Here is a 24,700-nt window from a genome sequence, read left to right as displayed (position 1 = left end):
TAACATATCATACAGTTTGCAAATTTGTGACATTGTATGTTTTAGCAAATTCTTAACATATTGTACAAATTGCCATTTGTAACATATATGAGATGGAGTGTCTCGGATTTATACGGAAAAATATGCAATGCTCGGAGACCACGTTGCAGCTCTAACACCATCACTCACACAGAGAGATACAGTATGAATGTCAGCAGCACAAAACTTTTCATCAAAATAACCTTACGGGTTGTTTCCATTTATGCTGGCAGATAGCCTATGAATATAATGTTACCCACAAGGAAAGCTTCTGTGGGTTTTGATTCACAAACAGTTATAGCTACTGCACTGTAGTTTGAGTATTCCATTTTATTTCCCCGTACTTTTTAATGATTTTCATTTGGCCAAGGAAAGTAGACATTTTCTCTTTCAATGCACAGTTTTTAAAGTAGGCTAACTTAATAAAAACAATTGTTCTCAAAACAAGGTAAAGTAGGCTTCTAGAGACCCCGCCTATACAATGATGGAGGGAACGCTGTGTCATCCTAAAGAACTCCCTCTGATGTAAGCTGTAATGATTGATATTGGCTGCTGCTGTCAAATGAATAGCCTGAAGTGCCCTGCTACTCAGTTGTCAGTCAGTAAAGCCTTTGCATCTTCCAGAGACACAGAGGGAGGATGCTGATGTTTCTGAGCTGTCTCTGGCCCTTAGTCACACTGAGAAGGGAAAGGCCAGGGCTACATCCCAAATGGCACCTTATTCCCTATATAGTGCACTACTTTAGAAAAGGCTGTGTTTGGACTGAGTTGGTCTGGTGGTGAATACCGTATACTGTAGTGTTTCTCATTAGCCGTCCAGCAGGTCAATGTAATCTTTTGTGACTGTTTAGAATGCCTGTCTACCGGTATTTCAATTGTTGGTTGAATAATGGTCATTGGTCAGTATTAAAATGGAGATCAAGTGTCTAATATAATGGCCTGGCTAGTAGGCCTATACAATATACACACCTTGTATAATAGGTTAGGCTATATCAGTCAACCTATGCTACCACAGAAAATGGGCCTCAAGTAAATGTCAATATTAGAACAAGTTTCTGTTTGGATATTTTCCCTCATCACTTTTCTTGTCATTCTTGCTATTCTTGTACAAATATACTCTAGGTATCCTTTGTTGCTGATTCACTTTTACCTATTGTCCGACAGGGTAAACCGTTCATGTTTGACCGAGTGTTCGGGTCCAATACGACACAGGAGCAGATGTACAAAGCCTCTGCTCAAAAGATTGTTAAAGGTAAGGAAGGATGGATACAGCGAGCCCAGGTAGCTTGCTCTGGTGCTGTGCTAGCAGTGTGAACCTTTTGGCAGTTTTAAAGTGATGCTTTAATAAGTTCTCCATGTATTTTCCTCTGTACACAGATGTGCTTGATGGCTACAATGGGACTATATTTGCCTTTGGGCAGACATCGTCTGGAAAAACGCACACCATGGAGGTGAGAGAAAGGCCTATACAATACATTCTTAATGCGTTTGGTCAAATGCTTTCAACCAGTGTTGGGGTCAATTCCATTTCAATTCCGTCACATCAGGAAGTCAACAAATTCCAATTCCACATTTTTCTCATAGAAAGCAATTAAGTAATATTGGAATTTAAGTTTACTTCCTGATATGACGGAATTGACTTCAACCCTTCTTTCAACTGTTCTATGATTGACGGGAACCTGTCTCTGTCCTGTAAAGGGTAGCCTCCATGACCCGGATGGTATGGGGATCATCCCCAGAATAGTCCAGGACATCTTCAACTACATCTACTCCATGGATGAGAACCTAGAGTTCCATATCAAGGTATGGAGCACTTCAACCACACAGCTGGCCTCAAGTGCTTCTATTGCGAATTGGACATTTTTAATAAACTTATGACCGAGTACATTATGCCCGTCCGTCCCTCACTGGGCGCTGATTAGCTAGTTGTTGTACTAAAAAAACACTGCACAGCAGGATTGTTTCTAATCAGAGGTATCTCTGTTGCAGGTTTCATATTTTGAGATTTACCTGGACAGGATCAAGGACCTACTGGATGGTATGTACTGTGTGTTGTGGCACAGCAGGCATCCTCATTTGACAATTCTGGAGATATACAGTGCCTTCAGGAAGTATTCATACCCCTTTGACTTATTCCACATTTTGTTGTCTTACAGCCTGAATTCTAAATGGATTTAAATTGATTTGAAATGCAGAAATGTATTCACACCCATAAGTCAATACTTGTTTATCAGCTTTGCACATCTGGATTTGTGGATTTTTCTCCCATTCTTTGCAGATTTCCTTAAGTTCTGTTAAGTTAGATGGGAAGCGGTGGTGAGCAGAAATCTTCAAGTCTTTCCACAGATTTTCAATGGGATTCAAGTCTGTGCTTTGGCTGGGCCGTTCAAGGACTTTCACATTTTAGTTCTGAAGCCGTTTCAGCGTTGCTTTGGTTGTATGCTTGGGGTCATTGTCCTGTTGGAACGTAAATATTCACCCCCAGTCCAAGGTCTTTTGCACTCAGAAGCAGGTTCCCATTAGGGATTTGCCTGTATTTGGCACCGTTCATTGTTCACTTTATCCTTACCATTCTTCCCGTCCCTGCCGCTGAAAAGCATCCCCATAGCATGATGCTGCCATTACTATGCTTCACGGTAAGAATTGTGTTAGAATGGTGATGAGCTGTGCCTGGATTTCTCATTGAGGCCGAAAAGTAATTGTTCTCTCATTAGACCACAGAATCCTTTGCCTTATACTCTCTCACATGCCTTTTTGTAAACTCCAGGCGTGCTGTCTTGCCTTTTTCTCAGGAGTGGTTTCCGTCTGGCCACTCTCCCATAAAGCCCAGATTGGTGAAGCGCTGTAGACTGTTGTCCTTCTGGCAGGTTCTCCTGGCTCAGCCAAGGAACTCTGTAGTTCTGACAGTTTGGTCGGATGGCCAGCTCTAGCCATAGTATGGGTAGTTAACAATTCTTTTCAATTTACCAATGATGGGGACTATCAAACGTTCAACGCTGTAGAACTTGTTAGATACCTTTTCCCAGGTATATGCCTCCTAAATGATGTCTCGGAGCTCTTCAGACAGTTCCTTGGACTTCATAGTATAGTTTCTGCTCTGACATGCACTGTCAACCCTGAGACCTTATCTAGATGGTTGTCTCTTTCTAAATCATGTCCAAACAATTTAATTGGCCACAGGTGGACTCCAATCAAATTGTAGTGAAATCTCAAGGATGACCAAAGGAAATTGGATGCACTTGAGCTAGGGCTGTGGCGGTCGTGACATTTTGTCAGCCGGTTATTGTCATGCGAAAGTCTGCCGATCTCAAGGTAACCGGTGATGCGCACCTTAGTAACATCTACCTAAAAAAGTCTAAATCAATTGAATATACACAATCACAATAAACCCATTATTTATTTTAGTCAGGTCTAAAACATTTATGATATGAAGAAAATGTATTTCAGAAGAAGAGACTGAGTTGGCCTACTGTATGTTATCTAGCTATGCTCCATGCCATAGGCTTGTTCATTTAGCTGACCAGATGTGCCATTATTTAATATTATATGATTTTATAGTGAAGAATATAATTGAACTTAGCTGAATAAAATAGAACGGATATTTTTCCCATTCCGGAGCCAGTGCGCTATGTTGAACGTAAAACGCTAGATTTAGAGTCATTTGACAACTTTAGTTGTGAATGATACAAACCATAGAATGTCTTAAAAAATCAACACACATGATGCGACTATAGGCTTTCGTTTTTTAATATTGTTTTTATTTAATATTTAAAACATACAATATACTTGCAGTGAAGCCGCTCAACAACTAAATCACATTAGTCATCTAACAGACTTCCATCCAGAGCGACACACAGAAGCAACCAGGGTCAACGCCCTGCTCAAGGGCACGTTGACAGATCTCCCACAAGGTCAAAAACGGGGACCCGAACCAGCCATCTATCAGCCACCGGCCCAAGCTCCCAACCGCCAGCCTTCTAAGACCCCCCCCCCACCCCACAGTTCCCCAAGAGCTGCCCCTCAACCATCCGAGACCCTCCCCCACAGTCCCTGAGGAAAAATAAAATAATTCCATTCCCCAAGCCCCCGTCCCCAATGCACCAACAACTAACAAAAAAAGAGAGAGGGAGACACACAGGAAAACAGAAAACAACAATGCAAAAGACATCAAGGACAACAAAAATCATAACACCAAGGCCAACTGACAGGGCCGGTGGCTGATAAGTGTCTGCTAAAGAAATGACTGATGTAAACTGAATATGTTTGAGTGCATGTATGGCACTATTTACGTGTATGTGCACATGTGTGCTTTTGAATGAGAGAGTGTGTGTGTACAAACACCTGCATGGCATCAGCCTCAGACATACCGGAATTAAATGTAACGTCACTGCCCCACAGTGTCATTTAAACTTACTTTTGATGTTTTATTTGTATTTTATTTGTATTTTTTTACTTTAATCTTTGACCGTCATTCTATCCCCCGCCCAGCAACTCCACTACCACTTGTCTCCAATTCCACATCCCAACCCTCAGCTTCCCTCAGCCCATCCCACCCATCTCTGCTGGCCACCCTCTTCTGATTTCTACGCACCACATATCTTTCAACTATGCTGTGATGTTTAACATATAATTTCCATCTATCTAATTGAATAGAATCCACAGATTGCAAGTTGAATATAAATACTTTTAATAAGAGTATTAGTAATTGACTGATCTGGTCTCTCCAGATCTCCCAACAGTACTATTTATTTATTATATTTTTCTACCCCTTTTTCTCCCCAATTTTGTGGTATCCAACTGGTAGTAAGTCCTGTCTCATCGCTGCAACTCCCGTATGGACTTGAGAGAGGTGAAGTTCGAGATTGTGTGCCGCCCCATGGGTCACCCGGTCGCGGCCGGCTGCGACAGAGCCTGGACTTGAACCCAGAATCTCTAGTGGCACAGCTAGCCCTGCGATGCAATGCCTTAGACCACTGCGCCACTCGCGAGGCCTCAGGTTAGGCCTCGCGAGTTTCTAGGGTCAATTTTAGATTGATGTTAAGCATTTTCAGTCATTCCTGAACCTGAGAACAGAAACAGGCTACCTGAGGGCAATACCAAAATAAAGGGTCTATTGATTCTGTATCCTCACAACAAAATCTGCAGAGCTGCGATGATTGTATGCCCCAAATATTCAACATTTTGTTGTTGGCAAGAATTCTATATAATAATTTTAGCTGAAAAGCATGAATTTTGCGTCGTTTTATATATCAACTCATACCATGGAATCAGTACATCAAAAATCTCTTCCCAACTATTTTGCAATCTGTATGGCACAGCTCTCAACATCCTGGTCCTCAAATTAAACTGCTATACTTTGCTATTTTTATTCCTCCGCCAGTTTTGATCCTTTTATATTGGGCAGACAGACCAGTTCGCTGCCTCCTCCCGCTGCCACCTGCTGCCTCCATTTGTGTGGTAATGCAGTAATCAATTGGTTGTTATTTTTGATTGAGCAGACCTTCCTATACAATTCTGAAAACTTCATGAAAGACAAAATGCCCTTTCAAACATCTTTCCCATAAATACAGTTTTTTTAATCAACCAGCACATTTGAGGTCAGCCATAATATTTGTTGTAATATAAGTTCCATATTTTCAAGGGGATGAAATTGAAATGATAAGCTATTGATGATTTGATAGTCACTCTGTTCCTTGCCTGAGGCTGCACAGCTGTTCTCTATCAGAATCTTGTCTTTACTAATATGTAAAATTAGTTTCGATTTAGAATGGCCCATTTGTCAAATGTGCAGGGGCAGGGGAAAAAAGACATGTCATCTGTATCCACTCGATTAGCGAATAGAGGCTGCGCGCAGGTAACCTAGGTGTCAAAGCGTTGGGCCAGTAACCGGAAGGTTGCTGGATCTAATCCCCGAGCTGACAATGTAAAAAATCTGTCGTTCTGCCCCTGAGCAAGGCAGTTCCCCGGGCGCCGAAGACATGTCGATTAAGGCAGCCCCCCGCACCTCTATGATTCAGAGGGGTTGGGTTAAATGCGGGAGACACATTTATGTTGAATACATTCTGTGGGACAACTGACTAGGTATCCCCCTTTTCCGCTGGAATACCGTTATTTCACTCCACACACAAACCACTGTTTGAGGAGCATGCCTACGCTGCGCGACCGGTGATATTCCGCCCAAACTCTTTACGCCCATTATCTACTCCCCCAGAGCCAGATGAACTCATGGATACCATTTATATGTCTCTGTGTCCAATATGAAGGAAGATAGAGGTTGTTTTGCGAGCCAATGCTAACTAGCATTAGTACAATAATGGAAGTTTATGCTAGCAGATACCCATAGACTTCGTCATTGCGCTAGTTAGCAACTTCCTTCAAACTGCACGCAGAGACATACAAATGGTATCCATGAGTTCATCGGACTCTGCAGAAGTAGATTATTATTATTTTTTTTTTTTTTAATGTAGCCTTTATTTAACTAGTCAAGTCGGTTAAGAACAAATTCATATTTTACAATGACGGCCTACCCCGGCCAAACCCTCCTCTAACCCGGACGACGCTGGGCCAATTGTGCACCGCCCTATGGGACTCCCGATCACGGCCGGTTGTGATACAGCCCGGGATCGAACCAGGGTCTGTAGTGACGCCTCTAGCACTGAGATGCGGTGCCTTAGACCGCTGCGCCATTCGGGAGCAAGTAGATAAAGGGCCTCCGATGCCAAGTATCCCTTTAAATGCAGGCGCTTGCCTGGTGATGATTCCTTGTTACAACATTGATAAACAACCTGAAATAACTGCAATAATAAAATCTACTTTTTTGTTTGTTCCCCTCTCTGCAGTAACAAAGAACAACCTGTCTGTACATGAGGATAAGAACAGGGTGCCCTATGTCAAGGTGAGGCACAGGTTTATTTATGGTCAAGTGAACCAAACATCTATAATGGTACCATAGATTCATGAACGTTTGGTCAGGGGGATGAATCGATAAGACACTTCAGTAGATGAAGAGAATGATATGGATTGGATTCTCCATCATATGGAGAATGATGGATTGCCTATAGATCAATTGGAAGAATGGTTGTGGGTCACATGGCACCCAATTCCCTTTGTAGTGCACTACTTTTGATATATGGGCGCTGGTCAGAAGTAGTGCACTATAGGGAATAGGGTGCTATTTCGGATGAGTTGTTTGAAGAAAGTTAAAGGACTTACAAAACCGATCTAACTTCTGGGTTGTCCATGACTTTAATGCCAATGTTAACAAAAAATCTATCTTTAATCGCCTCTGTCTATGAACGTCTACCGTGTCAAATGAAATAGTTGTTCCTTGGTTCTCTGTGTGTCCCTAGGGGTGTACCGAGCGCTTTGTGTGCAGCCCCGACGAGGTCATGGATACTATTGACGAGGGCAAATCCAACCGGCACGTTGCCGTCACAAGTGAGTCAGTCCAACACACTCACTGCTGCTTCTCATGGGTTCATCATCCTCCTCAATGGATCTCCTGATCAACCAAGACAATCTCACACAGCAGTGCTGGGCTACGTCCTAAATGGCACCCTATTCCCTTGATTGTGACTACTTTTGACCAGGGCCCATAAGGGGATATGGTACCATTTGGGATGCAACATTTAGGGTGCCATTTGGGATGCAGTTACACATCCATTACATAATTAGGACCGGGAGTTTTTCTGACCAGGAACCAGGAAAAACTGTAGACCCTAGTTATGAATAAATGTTGCTGTTGCCATTAGATTTGTGTGTTAACGCTTGTGTGTGTGTGTGTGTGTTCCAGACATGAACGAGCACAGCTCCAGAAGTCATAGTATCTTCCAGATCAACGTGAAGCAGGAGAACACTGCTACAGAGCAGAAACTCAGCGGAAAGCTCTACCTTGTCGATTTGGCCGGGAGCGAAAAAGTACGTCTCCATCTTATTTTTTTCTCTGTGCCTTCCTTCCTCTGTGCCTGTGTTCCGATCATTCACCCTTTTTCAGAAGTGTTTTTTTGTTGCATGGATTTTACAATGGCTGTAACTCACTCCAGTCTGTGCTTACGTCAGTCCTATGCTTTTAAATGCATGACGGTGAGATTGCATGGTCACACTTGTGGAAAATCAGGACGTAGCATAAGCCAGGGATCATCAACTATATTCGGCCGTGGGCATTTAAAAAAAAATTTAGTGGATGGTTAGGGTTCCGGAACATAATTACAAAGTTGTGGACTAAAAAGTGACAGCAAGAAGCGCAAACAGATATAGTACTTGACTGAAACATAATCATTTCAAACCTTGCTTACATTTCATATACAGTCTATCTCTATTATGCGTGGGAATACTTTGGAACAAATTTCCAAAATTAAAATCACTTTGCTGATTTGCAGGTGTTTATACAGTCCAACAATAAAAATGAAGTACAACTTTTTTACTTGTGGGGCCAAATAAAATCGCCCTGCGGGCTTCCATTTGGGGAACCCTGGCCATAAACTTTTCTTTCTCTCAGTTTACGTTTCCTCTGATTCCTCCCTTTTCTTATCTCCATCTTAGTGTTCAAGTTCATCACATTCACTTTTGCAGATATAGCCTGACACTCTGCTATTGATTTGAAGATTTGGTCACAATTAACTAACTAGCCTACCACATCGAAGGCCATGGATTAGCATCCTGTCCATGGGGTGTACTTGTACGTCAAGCTGCGTCACGCTACAGAAATAGGTGATGGGCTTCTGCCCTATAGGCTGTTCTGGCTTGGACAAGGCCACGTACTTGTACCACCACATCTTGGATCGCCTCGAGTGTTCAGCATATCTGTTACTCATTACTCACACGACAACCACAGTAATCTGTTTATTATTAATCTGATGATAATCCACAGGAGGGCATTAAGATCAAGCAAAGCCATTAACATGCTTTGTAGCCCTCTTTCATAATCAGTTTTTGTTACATCAATGTTTGTTGTGGTCTCCTGTATCTTCTTTGTTAAGACTAGTGTGTTTTGGCAGCATTATCTACCTTAATCAGATATGGGCCACAAACCAAAATGGCACCGTATCCCCTACATAGTGCACATGGCACCCTCGGTGTTTCCCCTAGGATTCACGGGGTACCTTTTTTTTTTAGTAGGACTGTGAGAAGGTCACTTCTGGTGACTTTTTAAAAGCACATTCTACTCAAGTGCTTGAAAATGTAATTCTGTTGACACCATCTGAAATATAATTGATGGTCGCTGCTGCACTGTAGGGAGATGAGGAGCAAGTGGTGGCTGTACGCTCGTGGCGCTTATTTGCGCCACTGCTCACTCATTTTGCAACAAATATACGTTATAATTTGTCACTCTCACCTTAAAGGGATAGTGTGAGATTTTGGCAGTTAAGCCCTTTTTCTGCTTACCCAGAGTCAGATGAACACATGGATACCATTTATTTGGGGTGGTACATAGCGTTGGGCCAGTAAAGGTAGCTGGTTCGAATCCCTGAGCCAACTAGTTGAAAACTCTGTCTGTGTCCTTGAGCAAGGCACTCATCCCCAATTTGTCCTTTAAGTCGCTCTGGGTAAGGGCAGCTGTTAAATGACTGAAATGCAAATGTAAAAATGCTAGCATGCTAACTGTTCACATAGACTTCCATTCATTGCGCTTACGCTAGTTAAGAATTGCCCTAACGCTAAGTAGCAACTTTATTCAAACTGCATGCAGATTTACAAATTGTATCCATGAGTTAATCTGACTCAGGTAGAAAAGGGGCTTAATTGCAAAAATCGTGCACTAAAAGCACATCTGGCAGAAATAGGGGCTGTGCAGTTAAAACTGACTTCCCGTTTAAAAAAAATTAAATATATATATGTGTGTGTGTGTATTATGATATTTCTACACAGGTCGAAGCAAAACTGAAAGAAAAAAATAATAATACTGGAATTTCAGGTTGAATAACCCTTTTTGTCCCACCTCATGACGTCACAATGTGAACGGATTTACGATACCCAGACGAACAGTCATTGGTCTAAGGGGGTGGCTCTACACATCATATTAGCCAATCAGGGCTGTGTTTGTAAATACCTTAACTTGTTTCCTAACACCCACACGATCAAACTGAGCATTTCAAGGGCCAAAGGAGGCTCAGGGAAATAAATTGTGAAAAATATATTTGGGATTTATTTTCATTAAATAAAAAGTGAATTGTTAGACATAGTGATTTAAACATACAATTATGATGACTGCATGGGGATTTAATAATAAAAAAATATATTTTGAGTGACGGCAGGCGCTGCTGCTAAATGAATATAGGGGAAACACTGGCACCCTTTCCCATATATATCTCTCTCTCTCACACTCACACACTCACCACTAAATCGGGAATAAGATGCCATTTAGGACGCAGCCATGTTTATCTTAGAATTTTCTGATGTGATACGATCTTGTACTAGTGTTGTCATGAGGACCTGTGTGGTGGATTGTGATCTCCTAAATTTGTGTGTGTAGGTGGGTAAAACTGGAGCGGAGGGAGCGGTGCTGGAAGAAGCTAAAAACATCAACAAGTCCCTGTCTGCACTGGGCAACGTCATCTCTGCTCTGGCTGAAGGCTCGGTGAGATGACCGTAACGCTTCACTCGGCTCCCGTGGTGCTGGGGAGAATGTCTGCGTCCCAAATGGCACCATATCCCTTTAGTAGTGTACTTCTTTTGAAAAGTTGTGCAGTATATAGGGAGTAGGGTGCCATTTGGGACTCGGATGTCAACAAACGGCTGTTCTAGCAGTAGGGGAGGAGATGGAGTACATATTGGATGAGGACATTTTGGAATTATGAATAGGGTGGTGGGGGGATATGGTAAATATGCATGTGTCAAGCACAAAAGCACCATACCAATCTTACCGTAAGTCAAAGCTGCGGCAAACACTTATAAAATGTATGTTTTCAGCACATGACTCAATGAGTTGGCTAGATGGCACACACAGATCTGGGATCAGGCTTTAATGTATTACCCTCCAGGGCAAAGTGATTAGTTTTGTAGATTGACTGTGAAGCTCATGTTGTTCTCCCCCTCCTCTCTCCAGACCTATGTCCCATACAGAGACAGTAAGATGACCCGTATCCTGCAGGACTCTCTGGGTGGTAACTGTAGGACCACCATGGTCATCTGTGCCTCGCCTTCTGCCTACAACGAGGCTGAGACCAAGTCCACACTGATGTTCGGACAGAGGTACGCTCTCAGCCCCTGGACTGTATATTAGTTATTCTCAACCTTTTTTGGGGGGTTACTGTACCCCCAATAACATTTTAATCTGCCCAGACTACCCCCTCTATACAACTGATCATTAGGCATATGTTCTTCAGTCATGGCTAGAAGGCATCCAGCTTTTGTCAAATTAACCCATTACACATCTTTGTTTAGGATAATTAATGTAGTAGGTTTGGAGAATTAGGTTAGGGTTAGCTAAAATGCAAAAAAAAAAAAACTATTTTTGACATTAATATGACAAAAGCTGGATACCATCTTGTCATGACCATGTTCTTCTGAGCCTTCCCAAGCGCCCTGGTGTGGATCGGACAGGTACCCCCATGTCTACTAGTAACTGAGTTGAGAAACAATGCTGTAAATGACCCAGAATTAATAGTGTTAAAGTCAGTCAGTGGACGGAAGTGTTATAAATGTCAATTGAATGAAGGTACCACAGAATTAAATAGAACGGGTGAATTATTGGTTCTCTATGCTTAGTATGATGTTAGCAATGGCATGAATGCACTGCAGTGAAGTCTATATGCTTTGAGTGGTCGCAAGTGGTTGACTTGTCAAACGCACTCCCACTCTGAAAGGTAACCGTTGTGTTACCTCAGAGCAAAGACCATTAAGAACACAGTGTGTCTGAACGTGGAGCTGACGGCAGAACAGTGGAAGAAGAAGTATGAAAGAGAAAAGGCAAAGAACACGACCTTGAGGAGCACCGTCACCTGGCTGGAGAATGAACTCAACCGCTGGAGAAACGGTGAGAGATAGAAATAAGTAGTTATTTAGTTGGTGTTCTAGGATAATTGGTTATATCATGAATAAAGCTTGTGTCCTATTAGGATTGAACAGGGTTGTGTTCATTAGTGCATTGCACACCGTAGCAAAACGTTTTGCAACGGAAATCACGTTTAGAGTAAACAGTTTCTGTTGCAATAATACATAGGACCCAGAAAATGGTCTGCCTGTTGAGTAGATACTACAGAAGTTGTCTGTCTTCTCTAACCAGGGCCTTAAATGTCCTTTAAGGTCCACCAGCCACTGTGGCAAGTAGATTAAAAAAAATCTACCAGACACTCATTGTTTTAACAGCCAAAATATTTTTTTTGCCATAATTACATAAAAACAAAAAAATACAATTAAAATAAACAGATGACTATGCTTTGTAATGTTTCTAAAACATGACATGTATTTTTAAGAAGTAATGTGGTATATTTCTACACTTTATTACCTTTTTCGGGACCCAAGTCTTTTAACCAAAATATCACGAGACAAAATGTTCAACTGCCCCTTTACGGGGGGGAGGTTGTAACTGTGGTAACAGGGCCACTTGAGTCCTAAAGTTGAAAAATGACCGAACTTGTGAACAAAACGATTCGCACATGTGCTCATTATTAACATTGTACTTTTTACTTGCGAATGGAATGCTTGTATTGTAGAGCACTGCAAATTGACCACCCGCAAACATGGCTGGTAAAATAGATATTTTTACGTACCAATACCTAAATCTACCCGCATTTGGCGGGTGTTAATTTTACGCCCTGACCCTAACCCTGTGTCGTCTCCCTCTCCATGGCTGCATCCCTCTCCCTACATCCCTCCCCCTCTCCCTTCATCCCTCCATCCCTCTGTGCTGCCTCCTGTAGGTGAGAGTGTGCCGGTGGAGGAGCAGTTTGACAAGGAGAAGGCTAATGCTGAGGTCCAGGCTCTAGACAACGTGGTGAATAATGAAAAGATGACCCCCTCGCCCAGCATCCCAGGGGTTAAACTGACTGATGCAGAGAAGGAGAAGTGTGAGGCTGAGCTGTCTAAACTCTACAAGCAGCTGGATGATAAGGTAAGGGAGCAGAGCATCACACTGCAACCCTAGGGTGCCATAAAGATTTCAATGACGTAGTCATTTAAAATATGTTTTACTGATGATATAGGTTTTCCTTGACAACCCTTTGGTCTCAAAAACACCCTTACAATCTCTCTCTCGCTCTTCTCTCTCTCCAACAGGATGATGAGATCAACCAGCAGAGCCAGCTGGCAGAGAAACTGAAGCAGCAGATGCTGGACCAGGAGGAGGTGACCCCCCCCCTATTTTGCACCCCCCTGCCGTGCGTCTACTGCTTCCCTGCCGGGCCATTCTGTTAACTAGGCCATCAATCTGCCTGTATAGGCTCATCGGGGCCCAGAGAGGGGGTCAAGCTGTTAGCTGACTGTTAACCCAGACACAGCTGGGTTAAAGAGGCACCTCTCAGCCTGCTGCTCAGCCTGGGGAGAATCTGACATCCAAAAGCATGAAACACAATGAGAATCTCACTACCGCTAGACTGCCGATATGTACTTATCACAGTGGGAGCCCCTCCCTTCTCTTGCTAGAACAGAAGTGGTACCTGCTGCATGCTGACCTGGTAGCGATGAACCTACCGATTCGACTTGTAGAACCGCAATGCTTGTCAGTTGCCAACATCTTGTCTTTGACCAAATCAAAGAGCACAAACCCCCATATAGCAAAGTACACAGATGCAATGCACAAAACGCTAAATACTTCCTCCAAACTAGCTAACCACTGTAGCTAGTGTTGACATAATTAAATCACAATGGATTAGCTAGTTTCCATGAAACAGCTGCCTGTTAGTGCAGTGTCCTTAGCTAGCTAGCTTTGTACATAGTAGCAACATTAGCGCATATAGCTTGGAATCTAGACCTATGCGCACGGATAACGCTACCGCCACCTAGTTTGGAGTATTTTAACAAGGCTGAGTGGCTGACGACTTCCAAGGTCTTTGCGGTGTGAACACAAGAGGTTGACTGCCGACACTCAAATGTTTGACAATCCTATGATGTAGCAGAGCTTTAACACTCTCAACTTAGCCTTCAGTACACTGGATTTTAATTACAGATGAATGTTCAGAATGAGTAGGGTCTTACTAATGGTTACCCCCAGGCCTGGGTTGTGTTCAGTAGGGCACATAGCATACTGTTCTGCAATAGAAAGCATCCATCCATCTTATTGGCCAAGTTAATACCTATTGGACAAGGTAATACCTCCCACCTACCTGTTTCAAAAGTTTTCTCCCTACTGAACAAAACTCTATGTTCCTTCTCCAGCTGCTGGCCTCGTCACGTCGTGACCACGACAACCTGCAGGTGGAGCTGAACCGTCTGCAGTCTGAGAATGAGGCGTCCAAGGAGGAGGTGAAGGAGGTGCTTCAGGCCCTGGAGGAGCTGGCTGTTAACTACGACCAGAAGAGCCAGGAGGTGGAAAACAAGACCAAGGAGTTTGAGGCTCTCAGTGAGGAGCTCAACCAGAAATCGGTTGGTTTTATTTTCAGTTACATGTTACACAATGTTACGTGTTGGAAATTTGATAACTTTTATTTAAAAAACGAGAAGGAACAACGTCATTCACAAACGAAACTCACCTTTGTTGATCACTATGTGCCAGCTATCGCAGGTACACCATATTTTTTTTTTATATATATCCATTTTTTTTTTATTGACCCTTTATTTAACTAGGCAAGTCAGTTAAGAACAAATTCTTATTTACAATGATGGCCTACCCCGGCCAAACCCTAACGACACTGGGCCAATTGTGCGCCGCCCTATGGGACTCCCAATCACGGCCGGTTGTGATACAGCCTAGAATTAAACCAGGGTCTGTAGTGACGCCTCTAGCACTGAGTTGCAGTGTTAGACCGCTGCACCACTCAGAAGCCCTTTAAAGAAATAGATGTATGGAAAATAATGAATGAAAATAGGAACTAAATAGGAAATTCTAGGAATTTGAAGATTGTACCCTGTAACCCTGATTAATCAATTAACAATGTCATTGATTAGCTCGTCCACTCAGCTAATGTCCCAGGTCAGCTGTTGAATCATTAAGTCCCTGATTTAGAAGAAAATAACGAAAACCAAAAGTGTTTTGGCCCTCCAGGCATGGAGTTGAATAGTGTGTAAAAGTTCACTGCTTTGTGAACAAAGTTGGTTGGCATTTTGTGAAATTAACCTGTCCTGTTTGTTCTCCTCAGAGTATCCTGGTGTCCATTGACTCTGAGCTGCAGAAGCTGAAGGAGATGACCAACCACCAGAAGAAGAGGGTAACTGAGATGATGTCATCGCTGCTCAAAGACCTGGTAGAGATAGGCATCGCCGTGGGCAGCAACGACATCAAGGTACACATCATTCAGTGCCACACCAGCCAGTCATGGAAGGGAAGCCCAGAATTGGGATACTTTTGGGGAATTCCAGGGAAGATGGGGAGCCTGTGTGGCTCTTATATGTACCATTTAACCTCATACCGAACCTCATCCCAAACTTACGTAACCTCCTCCTAAACTATGCATTAGTTAAACTGTCTGATGCATGTCTTTTGCACGGTGACATTTGAGTCTAACATTTGTGCCTTTACCTCGTCTCCTCCCCCTTTCTCCCCCTCCCAGCAACACGAGGGCAGTGGTCTGATAGACGAGGAGTTTACGGTGGCTCGTCTGTACATCAGTAAGATGAAGTCGGAGGTGAAGACCATGGTGAAACGCAGCAAACAGCTGGAGAGCACCCAGGCCGAGAGCAACCAGAAGATGGACGAGAACGAGAAGGAGCTGGCCGCCTGTCAGCTTCGCATCTCCCAGGTAACCACCGTTGACGGCACCTGGAACAGAGGGCTCGGGAAAGGGAGTCACAGGGTGGCTGTCACTCAAATTAAATTCTAATCACGTCTATTTCAATTCATTGAATGAAAAGCAATGAGGAAAATTTGGATTGGGAATGTGATTACAGTTTACCTCCTGAATTCACTGAATTAAATGGAATCGACCCCAACCCTGGTTCCAATTTATTGCTTCCTTTTCACTTTCTCTCGCTGTCTCCTCCTCAAGCACGAGGCTAAGATCAAGTCCCTGACAGAGTACCTTCAGAACGTGGAGCAGAAGAAGAGACAGCTGGAGGAGAACGTAGATTCTCTGAATGAGGAGCTGGTCAAGATCAGCACTCAGGGTGACTACAACTTTTTTTATTTATCATTTATTCATCCTTTATTCAAATAGGAAGATCCCTCATTAGCGAGGAAGAACTGTCCCCAAGATGGCACGTCACACATTCGTTATTTAAATGTGTATTTTTATATATTCTTTTTACAAACCGATGGACAAATTTGGCTACAGGTTGACACCCAGCTTTTCAACAGCAGGGCTCGACATTCAGGTAAATTTGCTAGTGGCACACCCGGGTCAGTGCCAACTGAAAGCTACTGGCCCGATTTTTAAAATGATAATACTGGGCCGGGTCAAGATCTGACAGGAAAGCGAATGATGTGTACATAATTTCAATAGCAGGTGATTTTATCTTTCATTTGTGGGCTGAGCAAGTAGCCTATACAGGGTTCATGCATACATTAGTAAGTCAAATTCAAGGACTTTCAAGGAATTTTTCAAGTGCTTTATTGTAATTTTCAACGACCTACATTTTATTTTTAATTTTAAAAGCCTATAGAAAAAAATAAGAAAATTATGCATGGAAAAAAAGGATGCGTTTCCACCAAGAATAATACATTTTTTAATAGGCCTATCCAATCGCATTATGTATTGAGATTCACATTATTTTTACATGCTAAAATATGTCAGAATGTGGGGATTGCCTTACTAAATAGACAGCATGCTCCCGACACAAACGCTCTAATGAAGCCTGTCCATGTGGTAGCTAGTCACATGCCATTTGAGATGTTATTTAGGGGTTTTTGCATCATGTTTTAAAATGAAGCGACCAAAAAACGTGTTCCGTTGTAATAGAACGCTTTGTATGGAAAACCAAGTCGAATGTTGGCTTCAACGTAGTCTTGCTCATAATAACCGCAACAGGTCAGCGCAACACCCTTCAATAGAAATGGTGGGAAACAAAGGAAAGCTGCTACATCTTGCTGTTTCGAGCCCTGAAATGAAATCACAGAATAATTATACTGAACAAAAAAAAACGCAACATGCAACAATTTCAACGGTTTTACTGAGTTAAAGTTAATTTAAGGAAATCAGTACATGTAAAAAAAAAATATATAAAAAAATGTATTTATTAGGCCCTAATCTATGGTTTCACATGACTGGGCAGAGGCACAACCATGGGTGGGCCTGGGAGCGCGTAGGCACACACACTGGGGAGCCAGGCCCGGCCAATCAGAATAGTTTAGTTTTTTTCCCCCACAAAAGGGATTTATTTCAGACAGAAATACTCCTCAGTTTCATCAGCTATCAAGGTGGCTGGTCTCAGATGATCCCGTAGGTGAAAAAGCCGGACGTGGAAGTCCTGGCCTGGCGTAGGTACACGTGAGGCTGGTTGGACGTACTGCCAAATTCTCTAAAACAATGTTGGATATTCCTGCAGTCAGCATGCCAATTGCACGCTCCCTCAATACTTGAGACATCTGTGGCATTGTGCTGTGACAACTACACATTTTAGTGGCCTTTTACTGTCCCCAGTACAAGGTGCACCTGTGTAATGATCGTGCTGTTTAATCAGCTTCTTGATATGCCACACCTGTAAAGTGGATGGATTATCTTGGCAAAGGAGAAATGCTCGCTAACAGGGATCTAAAGAAATTTGCGCTCAATTTAAGACATAAGCTTTTTGTACGTTTGGAACATTTATTTTTATTTCAGCTCCTGAAATAAGGGACCAACACTTTACATGTTGCCTTTTATATTTTTGTTTAGTATATATTGGAGCTGTAGAACTTCTAAATCGACTACCATAACTTCAATGTCTTTTCAAGGACCAAATAGCCTAGAGAAAATGTCAGATTTTCAAGGTAGGCTATTCCAAGATGACTAAATTGCGCATCGCAAATATTCAACCAATATTTTGAACTTCTTAAATACCTGGTTTGCTTTCTTGCCTTAGCATTTAATGGTATATATCATAACTTTGAACATCTTTCCTGCCTGTAGCGCTGTCGGTCTTCGGTGAGCTGCTCCACACAACAACCAGCTGTTTGAGAGCCGCACGCTCTCTGCCTGACAGATTATAGGCTATATGTGTCCAGTGCCCGTGTGATAAATAATCGGAATAACAAACAGCTTCAGGAATCCATCTGTTTTTGAATACATTTTGTAGCTTAGATTATAGATGGTATTATTTCAATATTTTTTTTCACTAGCCTGAGCGGACCACGGACAGGGATGATCAACTGGCCCGGGGTTTCCTCAAACCTTCCCGGGCCAGCGGCATGCCCTGTATGTCGAGCCCTGAACAGTATATCACTATCTCGTGGTGAAATGATTGCTGACACACATCTACTTTTCTCCCCTCACAGAGAAAGTCCAGGCTATGGAGAAGGAGAATGAGGTTCAAACTGCCACTGAAGTAAAGGTATGACCAACAGTGGATTTTTCCTGACAGGCTGTTCTTTCCTCACTTGATAACTGGTCATTCAGATTATTCTAACTTTTTGTGTTTGTAATCAGTTGCATTTGTGTACAAGATTCTCCATGATTGTATATTGGATTCCTGTATGGGATAAATATACCAAGTATATATCTTTAGTCAAAGTTGACTGCTATGAAAGTCCCGTTAGATAAGTGTCTGCTAAAAAGACTATATTATATTGTGTTGATACTTAGTTGTAATATAGTTGTTGGTCATTACCTGTATATGTGTCTGTTGTTCCTAGGAGGCGGTTGAGCATCAGATCCAGTCTCACCGTGAGGCCCATCAGAAACAGATCAGCAGCCTGAGAGACGAGCTGGACAACAAGGAGAAACTCATCACTGAGCTGCAGGAGTAAGTGAACACGCACACAGTAAATCCTTGAGGCCCATAGGACACAACGACGACACATGAAACAACTGTTATTTTGTAGTTAGATTCTGTCTCACTATGTCTGTATCTGTCTTTCTCCAGTCTGAACCAAGAGATCGTGCTGGAGCAGAAGCGTCTGAGGGTGGAACACGAGAAGCTCAAGTCCACCGACCAGGAGAAGAGTCGCAAGCTGCACGAGCTCACGTGCGTAAACACCCATCCAGTTGCCATCGTACACACACAATCAATATCCACACACTATCATTTGTCCTTAGCTGATTTCCCTGCATAAATGAGGAGAAATAAATGACTCTCTGCAGCCATATGAACAGCGGTGACGTGGCAATGGGGAATCACCGATCTGGTTGTGTGTGTGTGTGTGTTACAGGGTGATGCAGGACAGGAGAGAGCAGGCCAGACAAGACTTGAAGGGACTGGAGGAGACTGTGGCTAAGGAGCTCCAGACCCTACACAACCTCAGAAAGCTGTTTGTTCAGGACCTGGCTACCAGAGTCAAGAAGGTAAAGCACACGGAGTTAGCTTTTTACAAGCGAGAGATGCCCCTAGAAGGAACCATAAGAATCAGTTACTTTATCAGCCCTGTGTAATGCACAGCGTTCACATAATATTGCACAGTACCGTCATCACCGGGACAGTGCGGGATCCACGTTCAAATCCAATTTGATGTTGCATGCGCCGAATACAACAGGTGTAGACTTTTCCGTTAAATACTACTGTTCACTTTTAACCCTGGCCTGATGCGCCTGTTACCCTGTTGAATGTTTAATGAACCTCCGCACCAGACAAAAGAGGGAGGCTTTGGTAACTAGGTCAGCCTGTAGTTCTCTTCTTCAAAGGTAAAGATTTAAATAAGATGCTGTTTGTGTCCCAAATGGCACCCTATTCTCTTTTATAGTGGACTGCTTTTGACCAGGGCTGATAGGCTCCAAGGTAGTGCGCTATATAGGGAATAGGGTGCCATTTAGGACGCAACCGCTATGCTGCTGTGATTCAGAGACCATTATGAGGTTCTTCACCAACCCTCGGGCTTCAGGCTCTAGCTGGCTCACATAGATCCTATTTAAAAGTCCTATTTATCAGCTCTGAGTCACAAATGTGATATTTGTGGTATTTTATATTTGTGATAAGCTTGTGGTACCAACATTCCGACCTTGAAAGTATATGGGTCAGTGAAAGGCATATTAATGTGGTATATTAATTTACTGCTTCCCAGTGCTCATGTCAAAGTCTGAACTTGTGGCTTTAATGGTGCCTTTCACAGAAAATGGAGAAGCGTGTGTCTCATTATAAATAAATGGAGAGTGAATGATACATGTGCTGTAAAACTAAATGTTCTGTAATAATGTATGTTTTCTGCAGAGTGCTGAGATGGACTCTGATGATACAGGGGGCAGTGCTGCTCAGAAACAGAAGATATCCTTTCTGGAGAACAACCTGGAACAGCTTACAAAGGTCCACAAACAGGTAAACAAACACATACATCTGATGTTATGAGGTCTTCCATGGCAGAGAGGTATCCTGCTATGATCGATTTGTATGGTTCACTAAAGTCAGTAAGCAGCTACAGACCACAAAATTAGAATGAGCAGAATGCACGTCCCTGTTCATTTTAATGATGCCGTAATGGGTTCTATGCCCGTTCATTCTGTGGCACAGATCAGAGCCCTTTATTGTAATGGAAGGCTCTGTTACAGACATGCCAAATTACTCCAAGATACAAGTACTCTTCTGTCAACACAAATGTTTCTCACACATCAAAAATATACCAAGGACAACTGCAATGGGACTGAAAGAAAGAACACATGAATTATTGTGTGAAACCTGTATGATTGGTCTCTGTCTACTTCGCTCACTCACTACACCTCCCCCCGCCCCCTAGCTGGTGCGTGATAATGCCGACCTGCGCTGTGAGCTTCCTAAACTGGAGAAGCGCCTGCGTGCTACAGCTGAGCGGGTCAAGGCCCTGGAGTCTGCCCTGAAGGAGGCCAAAGAGAACGCTGCACGCGACCGCAAACGCTACCAGCTGGAGGTGGACCGCATCAAAGAGGCCGTCAGGGCTAAGAACATGGCCAGGAGGGGCCACTCGGCTCAGATCGGTGAGGAGCGAGGACACACACAGGCATAAACACACGTATTCATACACACAGTCATTCATATTCACACACACACTGATTTTAAAAGTTTAACGCTCATTTTTTCCCCCCGAGAGATGTTCTGCCTGACATAATGTTTTGGTCTATAATACTATAAATACACTTTTACACATTACAGTTTGGTCTTTTCAGATGCTAAATAGTGATGCCCTTAGTGTTCCTTTGATGGTATGTAAACTGTGCTGTGCCTCTGTCCTCCTCAGCCAAACCCATCCGGCCTGGCCATCCCCCTGTGGCGTCCCCCACCCACCCCAACGTCAACCGGACTGGGCTCTTCAACAACCAGCCCACCGCCATCAGAGGAGGAGGGGCCGTGCAATGAAGGAACAAGAAGTAAGTCGAGGCCTCTCAGAAGACTTTACTAAGCCAGTCGGATGTTCGGTTGAGTAGAAAACATTTTGAAACCGGGAGGCACTACCTGAATTTGGCCAATAAGAACACAGATGCTCGTTTTCTGTTGCAAACAGATTTACTACTGAACACGACCCTGTTTTTTATAGACCAGCCAAAGCTTAAACAAGTCTTGCTTTACCTCCACTCATTTTGTCTTCTGTCTCTTTGTCCTTCAGTTGCTGAAGAAGATAAACATATTCACAGTCAGACTAAGACGCAAAGATCACCCACAGGAGCTGGCATTCCACTACACAGAACTTGTTACATGACATGGGACGATTCTTCCAGTATGAAAGACACAGGCTGCACAGTTCTTTTTCCTGATCCTTTTTGTTTGAATGAAATTGATTTCCTTACAAAACAAAAGACAAAGATCAAACAATAGAATAAAAGTGCGATCTTGGTGCCTGGCGAAATGAACAACATGTAATGAATAACGCGTACTCGTAGCTCTTCCATTTTATCTGTCGCACAGCAGTTTGTCCATTAATGTCCTGAAAGGTTTTAGTCTGCACTTTGCCAAGTTGAATGTATGTTGTCGCAGGTTCTCAAAAAAATAAATAATAATAATACATTTTTAAAAAGATACAAAGTTTGGAAAATCTGCTGAGAAGCATCCTAGCCTGATTATCCATGTACAGTATATCATCAAATTAACCCTCCTGTCTAGATTAAAATAAGCTTTATCAAAGGTATACCAATACACTACTGTCCTCTATTGTACAGTTAGATTGAGCACTGACATTTTTACTTTCTCTTTGACGTTTGATTCTTACAGGGCTAAAATGCTGTAGTAGAACACATCTTCAGGACCATGCACTTGTGATTGACAGAAAATGACTCCCAAATGGCATCCTATTCTCTTTCTAATGCACTACAAGAGCTTGGTCAAAAGTAGTGCACTAAATAGGGAATCGGGTGCAATCTGAGATGAATCCTGTTGGATAGAACAACTGTGAGGAGAATGGCAAAAAGTGAGATTTTGTCAGATTAGAAAATGAAGCTGCTTCAGTGTCACGCCTTTCTAAGTCCAAGCTATTCAGTTCATGTTAATGTACTGTATGATGACATTTTATAATGGTTGAACTGCAATGTTCCCTATCAATGTATATCAATACCAGCATATGCAAGTGCTGCGTATCCCCTTTGGTAAAATTGAAGAAATGCAACACATCTTGTCCTACTGATGTCAATGTTGTCATTGAAGAGAAAAGTACGTCAGTGGAAAGATGACTTCTCGGACCACTAAAAGATTATTCTAGATGCTTGACTGTCCTGATGAATTTGTCAAGTTTATGTGTCACTATGCCAGCTTATCCCTCTACTCCGCCTATTGTAAGGACATGTTAGATAATGCTCTGTATGGAAGATGCCGAACAAATGTTCTGTGACGAAATGATAGAAATGGGTTTTTATTTGACTTTTTTTTTCTTTCCCCCCCCCCCCCATTGGTTAGTGTGTAGTAGTTTGTGTGAGAACTCATATGAGCACCTCACTTTAGACCGGTCATGAGTTTCATAGTGTCTTGTTTCTGTGCCTACTGCCTGTGTAGTTGTGTGGTTTGGGCCTACATTTTGAGTGATTCTGTTTTTTTCACTGTATTCAACTTTTTTCATCGGTGTCTGAATCTGTCATCAAAATTCTTCAGCAGCCCAGCTTTTTCATTTTATGACTCTGCACACCTGCCTCTTGTATGTAGGCTAACGAGGCAGGGGTTTGCTTGGGGGTGGTGAATTGGGATCTGCGTCTACACTCGCATGTCCAAACTAGCCAATGCATTGCTTCATTCTAAGTAACCTTGTCTCCTTCTAATAGTGTTCAGTGAACAAGATTACATTCTAAGTGGGATGCTAATGTTGGTGTAGGAACGGAGCCTGTCTTGTCCACGCAGTCACCAATCTTCATAACACCATCCTCCCCTAGCTACAGTCGATAGATGGCATCTGAGTTATTTATTGGTGTGTAGGCAGGATGAAAGCTTTAGACGCTGCCATTTTTTTTTAAACTTCCTAAATTGTTTTTTTTTTCTTTTTTGTTTACCGTTATTGATTTGACTATTTGTATCCTCCATCTCTCAGAAAATGAAATGATCCAAAACATTGTCCTTCCTTTCCCATACTGTGTGTTAAACTGAAGCATCTGCAACGACTGTCTGGTATAGCCCAGTGCTGTACAGACCTGACTATAGTGAGTGCAATATGGATCAGTTATTGTGAAGAAGATTTAACTACACAAGGTGTAAGTGAGGGAGTGGGACCTGCATAAAAAAAAAAGTAAAACAAACTAAAACTAATGAATCAGTCTCCTGACTTTTGGTTTATCATGTGTGATATTTGAAGTTGAAATTTAGCCTGAAGCACTTTTTGAAATGTATCTTGGATTACAACTGTCATAACTGTACCTGCCATAAAGGACCGCTCAAATACCGATTCTGCTCCTTTTCTGCAAAAGGAAAAACACAAACAAGCGAAGCATAACCGGAGTTGTAAACTAATAATCAACTGATTGTCTGAGAACTCGTGGTCTGGCCAGGTTACGATGGTCTGCGCTGTCTGTGTATGATGCGAATTGTGTGTGTATATTTTATATATAACCCTAGGGAGATCAATGCATTGCAGTGTTCTGCACATCGTTATCCTCAAGTGCTTTCTGTAGCCTTGGTTCCCAAGATTTTACCCGAGAGTTGAATCCAATAAAGTCTCAAAGAGAGAAGTCCGTGCACTGCTTACTCATTTATCGTGGTCAACTTTTTTCATCGGGAATGGGAAGGAAACTCTTCAACCTTGCTTTCCAAGGTCAATGAATTGAGAAGCGAAGTGGAGAGGAAATGCAGCAACTCGGAGGCCAGTGGAAGTTGATAAACCTGTTTCTTTGTTAAAAGTGAATTACCTCTTGGTTGGAGTTTTTACTCACAGAATGGATATGATTGTATCACATGGAAAGGATGGGGTCCATATATCATACTGTCTGACAGAATAGTACATGTAGTTTAAAAATGCTTGTTGCTCATGGCAACGACTGCCCAGCCCTACCAGTAGATGACCTGCATTCTCTAGCAGGAATTGGACCGTTGGATGCACTGGACCATTCACACCAGCAGAGCCCGCTATGGTACTGTCACACACTAT

The 24,700-nt window shown here is 42.6% G+C and overlaps 1 protein-coding gene across 1 annotated transcript in view; it reads left to right on the top strand.

Annotated features, from left to right (window-relative positions):
• Positions 1 to 24,284, top strand: part of LOC106578560 (kinesin-1 heavy chain) — a 29,138-nt gene extending 4,854 nt beyond the window's left edge. Inside the window, exons 2-25 of the mRNA XM_014157544.3 lie at positions 1,183 to 1,270; positions 1,396 to 1,469; positions 1,717 to 1,821; positions 2,008 to 2,056; positions 6,858 to 6,913; positions 7,368 to 7,455; positions 7,811 to 7,935; positions 10,490 to 10,594; positions 11,063 to 11,208; positions 11,844 to 11,992; positions 12,879 to 13,069; positions 13,234 to 13,302; positions 14,332 to 14,538; positions 15,252 to 15,395; positions 15,663 to 15,851; positions 16,098 to 16,215; positions 18,521 to 18,576; positions 18,878 to 18,987; positions 19,108 to 19,209; positions 19,394 to 19,526; positions 20,386 to 20,490; positions 20,906 to 21,122; positions 21,383 to 21,512; positions 21,749 to 24,284. Coding sequence (XP_014013019.1) covers positions 1,183 to 1,270; positions 1,396 to 1,469; positions 1,717 to 1,821; positions 2,008 to 2,056; positions 6,858 to 6,913; positions 7,368 to 7,455; positions 7,811 to 7,935; positions 10,490 to 10,594; positions 11,063 to 11,208; positions 11,844 to 11,992; positions 12,879 to 13,069; positions 13,234 to 13,302; positions 14,332 to 14,538; positions 15,252 to 15,395; positions 15,663 to 15,851; positions 16,098 to 16,215; positions 18,521 to 18,576; positions 18,878 to 18,987; positions 19,108 to 19,209; positions 19,394 to 19,526; positions 20,386 to 20,490; positions 20,906 to 21,122; positions 21,383 to 21,501 — 2,745 coding nt within the window. The 3' untranslated portion in view covers positions 21,502 to 21,512; positions 21,749 to 24,284. The remainder of the gene's footprint in view (positions 1 to 1,182; positions 1,271 to 1,395; positions 1,470 to 1,716; positions 1,822 to 2,007; positions 2,057 to 6,857; positions 6,914 to 7,367; positions 7,456 to 7,810; positions 7,936 to 10,489; positions 10,595 to 11,062; positions 11,209 to 11,843; positions 11,993 to 12,878; positions 13,070 to 13,233; positions 13,303 to 14,331; positions 14,539 to 15,251; positions 15,396 to 15,662; positions 15,852 to 16,097; positions 16,216 to 18,520; positions 18,577 to 18,877; positions 18,988 to 19,107; positions 19,210 to 19,393; positions 19,527 to 20,385; positions 20,491 to 20,905; positions 21,123 to 21,382; positions 21,513 to 21,748) is intronic.
• Positions 24,285 to 24,700: the final 416 nt, after the last annotated feature.

This window comes from Salmo salar, chromosome 19 (assembly GCF_965601325.2).
Source record: "Salmo salar chromosome 19, fSalSal1, whole genome shotgun sequence".
In the NCBI taxonomy this organism is placed as follows: domain Eukaryota; kingdom Metazoa; phylum Chordata; class Actinopteri; order Salmoniformes; family Salmonidae; genus Salmo; species Salmo salar.
Note: the sequence above shows the minus strand (reverse complement) of the source record. Positions and strands in the feature narration are given on the sequence as shown.